Below are 18264 nucleotides of genomic sequence, written 5' to 3'. Positions count from 1 at the left end.
TTCTTTCCATATCACATCTAACAAAAGACACGTCGATTGGCTATTGCCACCTTGTGTTAGGGGGGCATGTAGTTGGCTTCTGTTGTGCAATGTGGTGGAGATGCATGCAAAGGTGCTTCAAAAATCGGAGGAGGAGACAATAAAGGTTTTTGTTGTATGCTTACAATGGTAGTTTGACTAGTACACATTTATCTCCACTCTTGAGCAAATTGACGCCGAATGTGTAAAAAGGTGATGGTGATGAGTGTTTGAGTTGTACACTTCACTACATGTGAGGTGTGGTGTTCTCTGCAAATGTACTTATCATTGCTAAGGTAAAAAGGAGGAGGGACATGTAAGGAGTTTGTTGATAACTTGGCAAATTGCAACGACTTGCTGTACGAGAATGCGTAGGTTTGAAATCTAAGGGTGGAGGAGTGTGTGTGGCAAGTGGGTAGAAAGGGGAGGCGAGTGAGGAGGGTGGAGGGGCGATCTCCACCACGAATGGGATGTGGGGAGGTAGTGACAAGGATGGGGAGAGACTGTGTCCGCCAACCTTGAGAGTGGGGTAATGTTTATGCAAGCCAGCCAGCCAGCTTTTCGAAGGCTAGTGCACCTGCGCGCCAGTCTCACCATCATGTGGCATCGGCGCTCTCTCTCTCTCTCTCTCTCTCTCTCACATATATGTACGTGGGCATTGGCGATGCTTAGCAATCCCTCTCTCTCTCTCTCTCTCTCTCTCTCTCTCTCATTCATATGTCCTAGAAGCACATGCATTTGCTCGTCCAACCAAGTGCCACCCACATATCACTATCAAGATTCCCTTCTCCCAAGAACCATACATCAATTAACAATCCATAGTGCTTTCTTTCCTTCTCTAGGTAAAGCTCCTCCTCAATACCTCCTTATTCTATCCCCCCTAGGAATATACCTTGACCCCACTTTATCAAGACTTCTTCTGCTTGGAGTTTCCCGCGAGCATTAGCATCTCCATCCAACAGCTCCCACCCAAAGTTCCAATGCATCACCACATTGCTTTGTCATGCTACGTGTCTCATCAAGAGTCAAGGCCATGTGGCATCCTCAAGCATTAGCCTCCCACCCAAATTTCCATCGCATGTCATACCACATGCACTCATTAGCAACACATGTCATACCAATTTATAAACTCCTTCAAGTGCAACCCTCTCGCTTCCCCACACTATATGCCACACATACCTACATTCTTGTGCCACACGCATGTTCATTCATAATGGACATATCTTCAAAAGATTTTTGGCATATATCAAGAGCAACCAAAAATCCTCAAGGTAGCTACTCGAGCTCTCCTGGGGACATACAAACCTTAATTTTGGGGCTTTTGAGGGATAGCTATGGAAAGGTTAGGGTTCCACAAGAAAAGCTCATTTGAGGCATGGCTGTGGAAAGGTTAGGGTTTCATACGATGCATGGTCATGCTAATGGAAAGAATGGGTGATGTCTTGGGCTCTCTTGCCTTTCATAGGCATTGTTTTTAGTCATTCTCTTCAATTTCAAGTTTTAGAAGCCATTGTGTACTAATCTTGCACAAATTAAGGTACAATGTCATAGACTTCATTTCTTTATGCAAAACCTTTTCACTCCCTAATGCAAAACTCGTATTGAGAATTGATGCACATCACACTGACATAATTTGCCTTTTATGCAGAGGGGACATCAAAGTAGTGAGATTGGTACACATTGGCAAGGAAGTTGTCGTTTGATTCGGCCAAATACATTCAATTAGAACATTTCAAAAAGAGCTCCATTTCCCAATGCTTCCTACATCCTGTCACATTCTCTCTTTTTGTGGTATGTAGTAGTATTTCCACTTTCTCCTTGCCCTAAGTGGTTTCATGAAACTCGCAAAAAGTGGAGAAAATGTCCCAAGTGTAAATCAACTATAGCAACATGTACTTTCTAGCTTGATATGATGATCATGTCATGTGATTATTCAAATTTCTAGAAGTACCATGACATGGTTTTCTTTAAAGACAAATTACTAGGCTTGTTTCACACATAAGGGAAGCAATTTTACCATTAAAAAATAAGTACATTCTAGCATTTCAATTTACTTATCCTTAAATACATAAGAAGAGTGAATGGTTAAAATAAATATTTTCTCATTAGGATGGATCACTAATAGAGTTTGTGTTGTGTAAATAAAGTAAAACCACAAACCTAAATTAAACCGATTGTCTTAAAATTTAACATTCATAAGTGTGTGGAGAGCATGAATATTAATAATTGGGACATGAATAGGCTATCGAAACAATTATATACAAAGCTACTAGTCTTCATGGCTTTTAAATCATTGAAGTAACACTCTATAACAATATGTAGACTCTACCATCACGCAAACATTGATGTTGTAATCATAACTTGGTTGGAAACCAAAAGATACACAGATCATGAAGTTGCAAGTCAAGATGCCATGATGTTTGCAATAACCGAAATAGTAAATACATCCAACGTGTAAAGGATTCTCTACATAATATAAAATTATATGTTGTTGTCAAGTCTTGAGATGAGGAGTTTAGAGATGACTTTGGTCATCTAGATAAATTGCAAATTTGCACAGGCTCCAAAGCTCATGCTACTAGTAAATATTCCATTACTTTTTTGCATCCATCCAAGTGTCTCAATTACTTTGAGACATGTTTTTAAAAATTCTCAATATGAATCTCTGTAAATATTATAAATATAACTTTGCCACATCTCTAAGTAGGTGTTGTAAATATCTTTTTTTATAATATTAGATTATCAACACATTATTTAAAGAAGATGTCTCAATTACTTTGTGACATCTCTTTAACTATATGTTTCCCCTCTAATCTTTAATGTGTACCGATTCCTCCCTCTCTCTATGAAAAACTACATGGTCTTCATAATTCATGCTAGTAGTCAATAGCTTCTTGCAAAAAAGCTAGCATCTGCACCAAGGGGCCTTACTTTATGGCATCTCTTGTATCATTTAAGATTCTTCTAAGTCTAGTTTGATTATAAACAAAAAGTCTTAGATAAAACAATTGGCTAGTTGTACAATAGTTATAGTCAATTAATAACCATAGTGGAGAATGACTAGCACATGTTAGCCATGATTTGTGTGCCAATCTCATCAATGTGTAACCATCACCTAGATGGGTTGTGAATTCTCCTTTAAACATTACCAAGGTGTACAAAGACTATGAAATATAAAATTTCTAAGTTTGAGCCTAGTTTTTCAATGTCAATGAAAGTAGATAGGCTAGTGGTATAACTATTATTTAAGCTAGAAAGTAGTTGTATAGACAACTAAAAATCGTCATAGAAAATCATTGGTACACATTAGCAACGATCATCACATGCATTAGCATTATCATAAGTATCAAACCCTCATCAAGGTGGATCAAACATTTTTGAGTTTGATTTCCAATGCTACTCAATCTTAGTCGCATTCTTATGCTCTTAGAAACCTTTCGAATGTGTTAAGGGGCATGATTAATACTAAATGGTTAAGGACAATAATCATGAAAGGTCATAACTAGCCATGCCTATGGAGGGCTTTTTTTTGCAAGCTAGTATGATGAAAATATTAATATAGCTAAATATGAGAAGAATAATGAAATGATCTAAATAGAACCTTTTTTGTGTTATAAGGCTCTTTTGGTAGCATATGTTTCAAATACCACTAAAATCAATGGATGTGTGGCCATTTTATGGATGCATTTATATATGTATACATATGCACCCATGCATGCACATGCACACATACATATAGTTCCAAATAGCAGATGTTAACCAGTTTTAGTGATTGCTACACATACTAGCTACAAAGAGTAATAACTACAAAAATTAAAAATTGTTAAAGCCCAAAAGTGTTAAGGATGGATGTACTTATATATATCTATATTCATATGCACATGTGCACATGCATGCATACACACAGACAGTTCCAAATAGCAAATGTTAACCAATTTTAGTGATTTGCTACACATATTAGCTATGAAAAGTAATAACTTCAAAATATTGAATTCCAAAGATGATAAGGAAGTTTCCAAGGGTACTAGGAGTTATAAAAAGCACCATTTTCACAAGTTGCCATAAGTAGTAGCTACCAGAAATAGTAATCACTAAAATTAGTAAGTGACGGTTAGCAATTGGAAAAGTAAGAAGAGACCTAGAAGGGTGCCAAAAACATAGTAAATTCATTTTTAGAGATGTTTAAGGGCCCAATATCTATTTATATTTCTTCATATTGCAATCACATGAGTGAACTACAACATTTTAGAGTTAGTCTTCAATATCCCTATAGCACACGGAGAAATGCTTATTGTAAAGGTTGAGCATTAGGCTTACCTGTGCAAATTCTAGAAACATGTGGGTGGGAACTAAAATGTCTAGCAAGCCTTTATGCATTAAAATATATTGTAGGGAAAATATAAGAATCATGTGCAAATGTTTTAATATCCCATGACTAAGCAAGAACTGCCTAGTTTGAAGATTGGCTAGTGGATAAGAGAGGGGCAAAATGATTGAGGGTGCCTAGCCAAAAAAACCCCATGTATATAATGTGTAAAGTTGAATAAAGAGCCCACCTTGTTTGTCTAAACTTGAGAGCTCTTACTCCATCATCCTTCTTGCTTTCACAATAGCTAAAGCTTGAGAGGGTGAGAGAGTAAGAGAATAAAAGTGAGAGTGAGTGAGATAGAGAAAGAGAAGGACCACACTCCTCCCTCCCATGCACATACCCACTTGGAGAGGTTGAGGCAGCCATAGCCTTGCTTTTGAGAGAGAGAGAGAGAGAGAGAGAGAGAGAGAGAGAGAGAGAGAGAGAGAGAGAGAGAGAGAGAGAGAGAGAGAGAGAGAGAGAGAGAGAGAGAGAGAGAGAGAGAGAGAGAGAGAGAGAGAGAGAGAGAGAGAGAGAGAGAGAGAGAGAGAGAGAGTGTGTGTGTGTGTGTGTGTGTGTGTGTGTGTGTGTGTTTTTGTGTTTGTGTGTGTAAGAGAAGCTTCCCTTCTCTACTCTTGCTTCCATTATTATTCATTTTGTCCCATTTCTTCCAAATATGTCATATCTTGGCACATGGAAGGTAGATCAAATTAAATAGGCATTTTGAACAATATAAAGAGAGTATCTCACAAATTGTGAGGTCATGGAAGCTTCTCACTAGACTAAGAGAGGCATAGTATGGTGAGCCTACTACACTTATTCTTGAATCTTCCTTTGATTTTTAACATTCAAGGGTCTGAGCAAAGAGAGCATGGTCAGTTCAGAGCATTGAGAATAGGCTAGCTATGTGAGAGGTATCTTAAGCTAGAGAGAGTAAAATATTTTGAAAGTATAAGAGTTTAGTCTAATCCCAACATTGGGTTGAGCTCCTATGAGGCCCATCAATAGATGGATATAGAAACCCTGGCAATAAGTTCAAACACAAAATACTTTGCTACATTCAGATTCACATATAATTCCATACCATGGTCTTCTCACCTACTAACTCTTTTTCCAAAGCAGTAACGAGTCAACATACTCATTTGTGGAACTTGTGCTTTAAAGACCCTTAAATAAACACATTTTTTCTAAAAAGCATAATTCCTATCAAGAAGTGCCACTCTCTTGTGTGAAAAACCTCTCACATAAATCCATATCCAAAAGCTCAGCAAATCCAATTGATACACAATGTTTTACATCCCTTCCAATTGAATCACGAGATAAGAAAGCCAAGATCCACTAAAAGCCAAAATTATACTTAAGATGCAACAAAGGTTTCTACAATGCCAAATTCTAGCTTTGTTGCTTAACAAGTGATGCTCATGCCACAAACACATTAATAATGGATTTCTTCACTACCACAAGATCTTGAAAAGCCTCAAACTTTGTCACCCCACTCAAAAGAGTTGCTAGTTGAATCAACATAATGAATTTATCATGCTTCTTCTTTGTAGTAGCTACTTGCTCCTCTTTGAATCAACATAATACACTCCTTAGTCTTCTTCTTTATACTAACCATGTGCCCTTCTTGCAGGCACTATTAGCTTAACACACTTTCATAATAAATGTGATTCATATTGGTATCATGTTCATTGAATATAAATGACCAACTATTTGATTAGTTGAATCTTGCTAGATTTTTCTATAGTCACTTTTGAGGCTTTAAGATAGTTTGGTGGCTCACTAATAAGACTAGCATTAATTGAATCAAACAAGCATCCCAATATATTTCTAGTTCCAGATTTGTTATGATACTCCCACTTATCTCACAACTTGACCTCTAATATTCTACTAGCATTAATTGAATCAAACAAGCATCCTAATATAATTCTAGTTTTAGATTTGTTGCCATGCTCCCACTTAGCTCACTACTTGACCTCTAACATTAGCTAACACAGAAACATTCCCAACTCCATACAACTTCATATACATACATGAGATTCTCCTTGAGAATGTAGTAATTTTGGAGATCTGTGGGGTCTCCAAACTCTAATTTTGTTTCCTTGTGTGTCCACTTGGCCATAAGCTCCAAACGCATAAACGGACCTTAAGAACTTTGAACAAGACCTTAGGGATTGTTGCATACCTCTTGAACCATATCCATTAGAAGCTCTGAAACCAACTTTTTGAAGTATAGATTGTTGCTCCTATTCAAACACACATACTTAAGAATTTGATCTAGATGTGTGAATATAACACTTCAGCCATAACAATAAAAAACTTCCTTTTCAATATAGTTCTCCTTCTTTGATCCCTTAGACATGGTTACCCTAAATTCCTTTTGGAGGTCCCTTGTTGTCTACATGACTCAAAAAATCAATAATTTCATGCTCTTCCGTTGACTAATTGCTTATTGGATAGTTAATTAATGTAGCCCTAATATTCATCTTGCCAAAATGGCCTCTCAATAGCGGTTTCTTTAGCATATATGAGAAAGGCTAATGATCCATGTGGAAAGGTACTCCATTCCCTAGCAAACATGGGAAAATATTCATAGAGCATTAATTGGTCATAAGCCTCCCTCTTAGTATCTAAAATTTCCCTCTTCATTGATTTGACCTACTTATATAATAAACTGACGGAACCAATGCTTAACTCTCTCTTTCGGTACTAGAATTTTGATGCCTATGTAAGATGTATCCACAAAGACATGAATTGAAAGTGCCCAAACAAGTGATTGAATGCTCGTGCTACAAATGTCTTTAAAATATCTAATTCCCTGGTTTATGGTTTAACCACTCAAACTCTATGCCATCCCTATTTAGCATAGTTAGAGGATAGCATACGCAAGATAAATACATTAAACCCTATTTGTGCTATTTATGGTACCACCACTTGTACATTCTTGTTGCACTTTGCCTCCTGGACTATCAAAATCTTGGGAGGACCACTTGCCAATCCCTCTTTTCATCAAGAACATTCCTCTTCTCACATCGAAGCAAAATTTTATATGGAGTCATTGGTGTTTCAAATATTTTGCATTTCCCAAAAGACATTAATAGTTAAAATGCTTTAAATTATCTTCACTTACAATCAAACATATTCAAGTTTACAACGCATGCATGGACGCACACACGCGCGCGCGCACGCACGCACGCACACACACATGTACAATCACACATAGAGGAGAATCCCTCCATGTGAAGGAGCACAACTTGACTATTGGCTTAAAAGTTGAAAGTGCATAATCAACTCATACTCTATTGAGCAGGCTACCTCCAACTTAGAGAGGACTTGCTACCTTTCTTATGCTTGGACATATAGAGTGCTAGAAGCTACAATAATGTTGCTTTCTTGTGGAGAAGAAAAGAGAGCATGTGTTTGTTGGTGGTATTAGTTGTGCAAAGAAAGCAAGGGCCCACATGGTCATGGTAAGCAGGTGGAACAAGGGGCTTTACACAAGGGTATTGTCAACAGTTAGCCACACTCTTTGAAAGTATAACTTGTTGGAATTAAACTTTGTTCTTAGAGAAAAAGTAAGCTAAACATTTGAAAGTGTTGTAAGGGATGTATTTAGGTTTGGAGTCACACGCACACTACATGCCCACATGCTTAAATTGCTTGAGGCTAGAACCCTATTTGTATATGCTCAAACTTTTTATTTGACCTCAAAATGGAAATCCATCCAAGAACATCAGACACAAGGAAGAAATTTTGGGAAAGGAGAGTAAGTTGACATAGCAATAGTATGGCAACAATTCTTTGGATTCCACTTTTGAAGGTGGATGAAAGTTTCTTCTTGCTCCCCCTGGAAGCAGGGTGGAACGTCAAAAAGTTCTTTGTATTTAACCAAAAAGTTAGTTGTTGCCACGCTTTTTACTCATCTCCCGCTGCCTTTGTGAACAAGATGGCGATGGGACCGCGAAAAGTTCTTTATATTTAACCAAAACGTTAATCGTTGTCATATTTTTCTCATCTCCCACTATTATTTGTGACCAAGATGGTGATGGAAGAAAGAAAAACTCATTCTTGCGACCAACATTTGTGAACCCACCCCTTACTACCTTTTAAGTGCCATAAGATTGGCCCCTTTACCTTATTGTAGCATGAGCGATTCATGTATGAAGGGCCTTTTGTTTCTATTACCCCTTACTACCATGTGTGTGTTGCCACAACTAGGGCCCTCCTCTTCACTATCTGACACAAGTGGGAGTGGTGGGATCGATGATGAAGAGTGATAAGTGTACTCAAAGGCAATCTAGAAACTTATGCAAAAGCAGTAACTTGTGTTGTTTGGTGACTTGTGCGACCTTGGCAATCAACTCGCCTTACCACATGTAAGTGTCAAACTCACGACCACCTTGTTTGCACTTTGATCACCTATCCACTAAGCTATTGCTTCTTATAGAAATCTTTAGTGCTTTTTAAAGTGAAAAACCAATTTTACAACCTTTTTCAGCCCATGTGCCATATCAAGGCATCACATCATGCAAGGGTTGCCACTTTTGCATGGATTGCTCTTTTATAACATGCGAACGATAAAAACATGCCTTCAAAATTCATAACCAAGTCCTTGGCCATTGATCCCATCACTTTTGGTATTTCTTGCCCGTGTTGTATAGTGATGCGGAAGGGCCCTGCCCTTTGGGGAGGAAAAAGGGGCAATTGGCTGCTATTTAAGTGTGGGACACACGTGGTCCCTCTTCCCTTTTTTTCAAATGTGATAGATTTTAGGATGCCAAGATCCCCCCATCTAGGTGAGGCAAATGACGATGAGTTAATCCCTATGATTGAAGCCAACACAATGCTAGCACCCTTCATATCTCCTGCACATGACCAACCACAGTTGGTTGTAACGATGAGACCTTGTTATTTTGCAGCTAAACTAGTTGTGGTATGTAGTGCACAAGACCACAATTAGACCACCTTAATGTCCATTACTGCGGTTTCCTGCTTTTATTCCATCATGTGCATGAACTTCTGACACCTATTAACAAGCATGGTGAAACTAGCATAGAGTCATGTTAACAGAGACTCTCCATGCAATAATCGGGGAGAACCTGGTTAGTCAAGATCCTCTAGAATTTTTGACACCACGTCACGCAGAAACTTACCACGGTAGCCTGTCACATGACCATAGTTGGGTCATGTGCATGGTCTATAGCCTATCAGGCCCTTGAAGTGTAGGATAAAAATGGTCCCCCGGGCCCGGGCCCCTTCCCTTTTGGGGATAAAAACTGGTCCAATTGGCAGTTATTTACGAGTGAGACAAATATGGAATGATCACACTTAAGAGTTCGTTAAGGGACAGGATTAATCATCCTCAACGGCTCCATTAAGCTTTTGGCCACAGACCCAACAGTGGTGTGCTGTCCTGTTCATGATTCACTTTCTTTCTTGTCTTTCCTGCACATTGGCTCTCTCCAAACTTACTTTTCTCTCTGTCTCTCTCTCTGTGTTTCTGTTACATCATCATCTTTCACCTTTCTTTCATTGTTCCACCCTCTCATTCCCTTTCTCTTCTTGACCTCTCGGCAGAGAAGTGATTAGAAACAAGTTCACCATTCACAGCTCAATCTGTAACACACTAAAAAGGCAGAGCAACCTCATTCCATGAACCTCTACTTAGAGAGCTTCAACAGTCATATACATTCCCCAGCCTCAACAAACACACACTTGAGTTCACTCTCAGCAGCAGCATTACAAACCCACTCCAACACAACAGCCATTGTTCCCGTCCCTACAAACACACCTTGAGTTCACTCTCGGAAGCATTAAGAACCCACTTAACAGTGAACCAGAGAAGCAACAATGGTCCATGAATGCAAAGAAGAGTCTTGCTGAAAGAAGAGACCTTGGTCCTGCCCTGAGGTCCTGAAATCTCTCGTTCAAGAGGTCCATAACTGCTTTCAATACAAGGCATTTCATATGCTTCTCATGGGAAACAGAGAGGTAGCCTGTTACGCCAGAATTCTTTTCCTTGTGCTCATAAACTTACATTTTGCATCTGGCCGAGCCGAAGTGTACATTGTCAGAGTTGATGGCAAGCCTGTGCTGGAGAAGCACGTTGAGACTCAATCTTGGTCTTCTGGCAGGGCTGGCAGTCTAAGGTGCACTATTTCTTTGCAATGCGGTTATGTTAAGAGCTCTGTGTTTCTATCTGTGTGTGTGGTTCAACCGGTTAAGGTTTCTGAGGTAATCTTTGCTGCATGTTCTACCAAGAAGGGTTTAACGTCTCTGAGGTTCAAACAGAATTTTAATCTGGGCTAAACGTTCTACCAGTAAAAGGTTCTACAAGTGCACGTGTGATACGTTTTGTCTCTTATCAGTCATGCTTGGTTGATTTCTGTCGCTACGTACAGTGCTGCAGCTGCATCTTACTCTACGGTACTTGAAGCTCAGCACGATGAACTCTTGAGCAACGCATTGCAACCGGATTCGTACAAAAAGTTGTATAGCTACACTCATCTTCTCAATGGATTTGCTGTACATGCTTCTGCTGAGCAGGTACCTTATTCTATTTTTGAGCATGGCCAAGTTCCTTATTTCAACTACTGCTATTTATCAGAACAAAGAACATGGTCCTGATTATCAAACAAGCTTTGTCTGTTGCTACTTTTTTCCAACATTTCCACCAACGCCGCCCCGCGCCCCCCTCCCCCTTCCCCTCCCCCTCCCCCTCCGCGCCATAATAAGTCCAGACTTATCCGAAATGACTCTGTGTCTTGTAATCCTTTTCTTGTAATGATTCCTTAATACTAGTGATGATTTGGGTTGTCTTGATGATGATGTCAAAAGGCAGATGTCTTGAGAAGTTTGCCAGGTGTAAAATGGCTGGAGGAGGATTGGAAGGTTCAAAAGATGACAACACACACACCAGACTTTTTGGGCCTGCCCAATGGGCTTTGGCCCATGGAAGGAGGGCCTGATGGTGCAGGTGAAGGCGTGGTGATTGGGATCATAGATACTGGAATTGATCCAACACATCCCAGCTTTGCTGCTAATGGCTCTGTCCCTTATCCTCCTATCGAGAAATTCCGAGGCACCTGCGAAGCGAGGACTGATGTCACTGGGTTGTTCTGTAATGGGAAAATCATTGGAGCCCAGCATTTCTCAAGAGCTGCACAAGCTGCTGGAGCCTTCAACTCCTCAAATGATTTTGACTCACCACTTGATGGAGACGGACATGGAAGGTACTGTCATAGCTTTGCGAATAAAATGGGCAGCCATTGGATGAGTTAGAGTGTGATTCAATGCCCTTGAAATGATAGAAGCTACTGGACTGTGAAATTGGCTACATTATTATGGCAGACGAATGATATGTTTTTTAATTGCTTCGGGTGTAGTCATACAGCATCAATAGCAGCTGGAAATCATGGTGTTTCTGTTGTGAATGATGGATTTTACTTTGGGCAAGCAAGTGGGATGGCTCCTAGAGCAAGGTACAAATGGCTCTCTCTCTCTCTCTCTCTCTCTCTCTCTCTCTCTCTCTCTCTCTCTCTCTCTCTATCTACACACAGACACTCTTTCTTTTGTTTTGTGTGAAAATTATTGTATTGAAAATTGATAAACAACATGGGTAGCCCTGAGGAACGGCCACAGATGACTTAAAACACTGATGAAAGATGTCATATTTATTTATCAATTCTCCTCTCTCTCTCTCACACACGCGCGTGCACACCCCCCACCCCCCAAACACGCGAGAGAGAGAGAGAGAGAGAGAGATCATTTAACCACCTTGGCTCTGAAATTGGCAGGCTTTCAATATACAAGGCCCTCTACAGGCAGTTTGGAGGTTTTGTAGCTGATGTGGTTGCAGCTATTGATCAGGTATTCTAAGCACTTAGGATACTAAACCTGGTTGGCCTGCCAGGAACATTGAAACCTCCCAGCATTTATGCACATATCAGCATGGCTGGCCAGTTTGTCAGCTACCGAAATGCACATATTAGCATGGCTATGGCTAGTTCTTTGTCAGTTACCAAACTGGTTGAGAATAATCTGCTCTGACTTGATGTGACATCCTTTCTTTTTCTGATAATTTCGTATATATTTTCCATTTCTGATGTTTTGCCGTAGGTGGTTATCTCAAAGTGGAGTGCTTGATGCCCTTATTTCTTGTGTTGGTTGTGGCTGATGAGTTGACAGGCAGCCAAAGATGGGGTTGATGTGTTGAGCTTGTCAGTTGGACCTAGCAGCCCTCCGTCAAGTACCCATACTACATTCCTGAATGCATTTGATGTCGCTCTTCTGTCAGCTGTGAAGGCAGGAGTCTTCGTGGTGCAAGCGGCGGGAAATGGTGGGCCTTACCCAAAGACAATGGCATCTTTCAGCCCCTGGATCATGTCTGTTGCAGCAGGCCTCGATGACAGACATTATCAAAACTGGATTTTTCTGGGAAATGGAGCATCAGTTATGGGGGCTGGCCTTTCTCGTAAGTGGACATCATGGAACTCCATCTGGGCTCTTTGCCGTTGTGCATGATAACACCCGGGAGTTGGGGGGGGGGGGGCGCATGATATGTATGAGGTTTAGTATGAGAACATCATAAGCTACATCATAAACACAGTTAAGTTGGGTCTAGTATGATAACATTATAAGCTACAATACAAACATAGTTGAGTTTGCAACCTATCGTGCTTGTCCAATCATGTTCCAATATTGTTTGTAATGCTTAATTTTCATCCTATCATGCCGGTCCATCATGTTCCACTATTGACTCCAATGCTCTCGATGGGCTGGGACAGATTTGAATACAAGTTCATAGGTGGGAATTCTAGTGCCTATAGCATGTAAAGCAAGACAATTAAACTTCTCGTCTATATCTCTAAGAAGTTCTTTTTGCAGCTGCAACACCTGGAGATCAGCTTTACAGTTTGGTGTTGGCTCAGGATGCTTTGGCAAGCAACAGCAGTAGTGTCACATTCAACCCCACTAATTGTCAGCAGCCTGGAGCATTCAACCGCACTTTGGTTCAAGGGAAAATCTTGATGTGTACATACTCATTCAGCTTCATATATGGAGGCTCCACTTTGAAAAAGGTCTCAGACACAGCCCAAAACCTCAGTGCTGCAGGGTTTGTGCTGTACACAAAAACTGAGTTGCCTGGGACAAAGTTTAACCCAGTCCCAATGCCGATTCCCGGAATAGTCATAACTAATGTGCAAGACTCCTTGGTATATAATCTCCTAACGTGTCTTGTTTCATTTTCATGGTCCAATGATTTTCAAAGAATGTAATATCTACCTTGCTGCTCCCTGGCTATTCTTTCAGTCTCTTCTGAACTACTACAACACATCAATCATGCGGGATCCGAATGGGCAAGTTTCAGGTTTTGGAGCTGTAGCCAGGATTGGAGATGGACTAACCCCTGATTTTCAAGGAGCAGCTCCACAGGTGGCCCTTTATTCTTCTCGAGGACCGGGTGTGAAAGATTTCAGCTTGAAAGATGCTGATGTTCTCAAACCTAACATATTAGCTCCTGGCTCTTTGATATGGGGGGCTTGGACTCCAGTTGGTATAGATGAACCAAATTTTCAGGGTGAGTGAGTTGTTCATAAAGCTGCACAAATCATCGCATTTGCTATGATGCATTAGGACACTGACCATGCCACTCAATGATAGTGCAAGTTATTCTTTCTGGTATGAATTTCTGGCTGACTATGGATGTGGTCATCATGTACCCAGGCCAAGCATTTGCAATGATGTCAGGAACAAGCATGGCTACACCACATGTTGCTGGAATTGCTGCCTTACTAAAACAAAAACATCCTGGTTGGAGCCCAGCAGCCATTGGATCAGCCATGATGACTACTGCATCAGTCATTGACAATAAAGGTTCACCACTCTCCGCACAGCACTTTGCGGCTGATGGGGCAGTCGTGCTGGATACTGCCACTCCATTTGACATTGGAAGTGGAGCCATAAATGCAACTGGTGCTACTGATCCAGGCCTGATTTTTGACGCAGGTAAGATACAGCAATGGGTGGATGAGAGAGAGCCAGCCATCTCCTTATGCTTGATGTTGTGCAAATACACTACATTCAATTTGGTGCTCGGCCACTCTAAGTTGTGATCTGAACTTGAGATGCCTCTCACATGTACACATGGAGCAAAGCTGTCAATGATACTGATGCTTGAAATATGTTTCTTTCAGGATATCAAGATTACATAAAATTCCTTTGCTCTGTGTCCATGGTGGATCAAGTGCAGGTCCTGAATGCCACTGGTGCAAGTTGTGGCTCCAATGTTGGATTGCCTGCAGATTTGAACACTCCATCCATCACAATAGCAAATCTGATAAATACGAGAACTGTCGCTCGAACAGTAAAGAGTGTGGGGACGAGTACAGAGATGTATACAGCCTCGTATGTAGCACCGACAGGTGTGTCCATGGAAGTGGATCCCCAATCATTCACAGTCCAACCAGGGGGGTCCATGACTTTCTTTGTGACTTTAAGGGTGGCTGCTTCTCTGAACGGTGAATACGCATTCGGTGCTCTGTTTCTGAGGGGTGATCAGGGGCACCAGGTGAGGATTCCAGTGACCATAAGAACAGGGAACAGCTAAGACACAAAAGCATCAAATTAAAGGGCAATACTCATACCAACAGAAAGAAGAACTTCACATCCATTCAAAGTGCCTGCTTATCATCTTTGTTAGTGCATTGTACAGCAGGAATATTCTATTCTTTTGCTCTAAAGAGAGAAGAATCTGACATCAATTAAGCTAGTTACCCTCAATGCAACAGTCCTGTACAACACATGCAAGATTATTTGTAGTGTAGCTTCAATAATGCTAGAACCCAATACATGAACTCACATTTATTTCATGCCCTCTTCTTAGTGTTCTTAACTCATACTCATTTTCATGCCCTCTTCCTGAGTGTTCTCTCCAGATTTATGAGTGATTGACTGAACATGGAAATGGAAAACTGAAGTCCTTTCGGACCTTGTTGCAAGTCCTCTGTCAGCTCATCCATTACAGCTCAAGGTACAGATGTATGTATAAAATGGAGACGTAAAAAGCAGGATTCTTGCTTGCTGTGGCCATAGATAAGTGATGCCCAAGAAGTTCAAACATCACTCATGTAATAGGTATACTTCAACCTGTGAAGGACCCAAATGTGCTACAAACCATCGAGTGCTTGATTTGGAAAGGGTCTTATGTCGATATAATACCTGAAGAATATATGTAACTCAGGATACTAAACTGACCTACATAAGTGAGAGCAGTCAAGGAGATCGAGGACATGAAAATTATCTTCTAAGATGGGTATGTACATAGGTGTATGACTTCAAACCTTGGGTAAATCCTTAGAGACATCTTTCACAGTTCAAGTGTTCTCAAAAAACAGGGTATGGATACATTCTTGAGGCATAGGGTCAAGGCTTATGCCTGAAATTACCTCCCTTGAAGAAGTTGGTAAGCAAGTGGCAACCTAAGTTTGGTTCAAAATAGGCTATGATAGCATAAGACTGCCACTTATTAACTAGCCATCTAGTCTGCCAACCCTTTTGCAAACAATTTCTATGTGTGCATACCATAACGTTCCACCAAAGGAACTCGTGAGTTTGACAATCAACCATCCTCTCTTTCTTACATCAAGGAAATAAGGGTGCACTATTGTGCACAAGAGCATTGCTCCTTTTGAGAGAGAGAGAGAGAGAGAGAGCACCCTTTTTCTTGAATTTTCTAAACTAAAGGTTTCTTTCTCAAAAAGCAAGATATCCCCACACTTCAAGGCTAAGTGGACCACTTAATTGAAGTTAACAGTGGGTAAATTTTTTTGGAAGTTGCACCACTTTATCCTCGAACCTCTGTGTAAGCATATGTCCAAAGGGCAATGCTAACAAAAGGGGCTCTTTAGACTAGAGATTAATCACTATCATAATTGCAAAAGATTGGAAGCAAGCCATGGGAAGGGAACTTCTTTTTTCTCCCTGGACACACTAGTTATATAGGCTTGCCCCCCACCCCTTGTTGCCCTCTACTTCTATACATCTTATCATGGCTCCCATATCGTGTGGTCTACTTTTATATCTTATATCATGTTCCTATTGTTGGATTTAACCTCACTAAGATCAAGTGAATCATTTGGTTTTCCTAATCTTACGTCTAGTCATAGGGAAGATTGACATGTCAAAGTAAAATCAAAACTTATACCTAGATGTTATTGTAACATTTATTTTTAAGCAAGGTAATTAATTGTCTATGCTTAATTATTTTTGTGCTTAAATTATTCTTCTTGCTTAGGAGCAACAAAGCTTAGCAAAATGTTGAATCATTTGAAATCTTGACTATGAAGCAAAAAAAATTCATACAAACACATATTCATTCGCATACTATTTGTAGAACTATCTATTCATGGAAATGTTGTTCATAAAACTCATATCAAATAGTGCATTTTGGTTGGATTGACCTAAGTGCCACCAAATCATTTGAGTACGCTTCCCCCCTCCTAGGGAATTAAATGTATTATTCTCAAATCAATCGAACCTTGAATTTCAAAGAATGCAACTAAGATTATAGGTCTAATGACAATGTATTGGTTAGCTTGGTAGGATACGTGTCTTGGGACTCAATAAGCTGCAATATCATCTTTATATTTATTCTAATTAGAACATATCCTTGTTCACCTAAGCTTAGGGCATTCAAGCAACAAGTGATTGCCCCCATAATGTATATATTGGAAATTTGCATGAAGAGGCTTGGAAATTTGCATGAAGAGGCTTTAGGCTTGTGATTCTTTACTAGTCTCATCAACTCCTAGCTTTGTTGTTTCTAAGGGTTTCTGGAGTCCTTTATCACTTTGGATTGAGCTAATGAAAATTGTACCTTGCTTATCCCTATTTCTTGCTTTTTGAAACTCATTAACACATATGACTTTATCTATTTAAGTTGTCTAAACTATTTTTCCCTTTATGCAAGTGATTAAAACATATGACTTATCGAAGACTTTGTTTTAGTTGTTATTGTCTAAACTAGAATTACCACTATGGACTCATAGAGTTTCTCATCTTAGATGTCATTGATGAAAGACCTTGAGGTAGCCTTCTTTAAAGGTTATCCATTAGTTTGTATGTCTTGAAAACCAACTTCAAATCTTAGATATATATTCTAAAAAATTGATAGTTCTTTCCTTTTGCTTTGAATTCATGAGTCAGACTACAAGGTGGTCCTTGTAGCATACCTTAGATTATCTCTTGTCAAAGAGTTATTTGAGTATATCAAAGTATGCTTTCTCAATGGAATTTAAGCTTATTACCCAAAATTTTCCTTTCTTGCCAAGACAAAGGCCAAAAGTTCGAGTCCACTTGTCTACAAATGCTATGATGTTAGCTTCACATACTTTCTTGAATTGTTCCACAAAGCTATAGGGATTATCACCCAACCTTGTTTAGCTACTTTATGATTAAACGGATTTTGATCTTTTTTCTTTAGAAGATTCTAGTACAAAGCCATGAAGTAGGGGTTGAAGCTAGCCTAGTACTAATGCTATGCTAGTCTAGTTACTCAAAACTCCTCTTTGTACTAGGTCTAAGATGATGTCTAAGGAAGTACTAGCTATTCTAGGATTAATTAGTAGTATGTGGATCCCATGTAGCATAAATAAATACATAAATAAATATCCCCTTTTGAATGCCCCCACTCTGTCTAAACATTTCCTCTTACATTTCTCACTCTAGTTCCCCACTCTGTCTAAACATTTTCTCTTACATTTCTCACTCTAGTTCTTTTGTCCTCTATTCACATATTCCTACTTGTTAACCCTGTAAGTTGCCATTGTCCTCTTAGCTCATACAATGTTTTCATTACCACCTTCTATCCTTGCATTTCCTACATTGCATTTTTCTTC

At 39.8% G+C, this 18264-nt stretch overlaps 1 protein-coding gene across 1 annotated transcript; it reads left to right on the top strand.

Annotated features, from left to right (window-relative positions):
• Window positions 1–9860: 9860 nt before the first annotated feature.
• On the top strand, window positions 9861–15503 carry LOC148010352 (subtilisin-like protease SBT2.5). The gene is made up of 10 exons (XM_087671640.1): window positions 9861–10515; window positions 10768–10912; window positions 11204–11598; window positions 11752–11847; window positions 12163–12235; window positions 12554–12839; window positions 13253–13581; window positions 13679–13946; window positions 14093–14374; window positions 14563–15503. The coding sequence occupies exons 1-10, from the start codon at window positions 10334–10336 to the stop codon at window positions 14973–14975; spliced, it is 2469 nt and encodes an 822-aa protein (XP_087527766.1). The 5' UTR covers window positions 9861–10333; the 3' UTR covers window positions 14976–15503.
• Window positions 15504–18264: the final 2761 nt, after the last annotated feature.

The sequence above is a fragment of the Lygodium microphyllum genome, chromosome 29 (genome assembly GCF_053477565.2).
Source record: "Lygodium microphyllum isolate KBCC chromosome 29, Lygodium_microphyllum_v1.1.10, whole genome shotgun sequence".
Lineage (NCBI taxonomy): Eukaryota > Viridiplantae > Streptophyta > Polypodiopsida > Schizaeales > Lygodiaceae > Lygodium > Lygodium microphyllum.
Note: the sequence above shows the minus strand (reverse complement) of the source record. Positions and strands in the feature narration are given on the sequence as shown.

Bases quoted from the DNA above. Each gene is read 5' to 3' on its own strand.
- LOC148010352 (XM_087671640.1), top strand. From the start codon at position 10,334: ATGCTTCTCATGGGAAACAGAGAGGTAGCCTGTTACGCCAGAATTCTT. The intron at 10,913-11,203 runs GTACCTTATTCT...TGATGTCAAAAG, and splicing joins TACATGCTTCTGCTGAGCAG to GCAGATGTCTTGAGAAGTTT. The intron at 12,840-13,252 runs GTAAGTGGACAT...TTCTTTTTGCAG, and splicing joins TATGGGGGCTGGCCTTTCTC to CTGCAACACCTGGAGATCAG.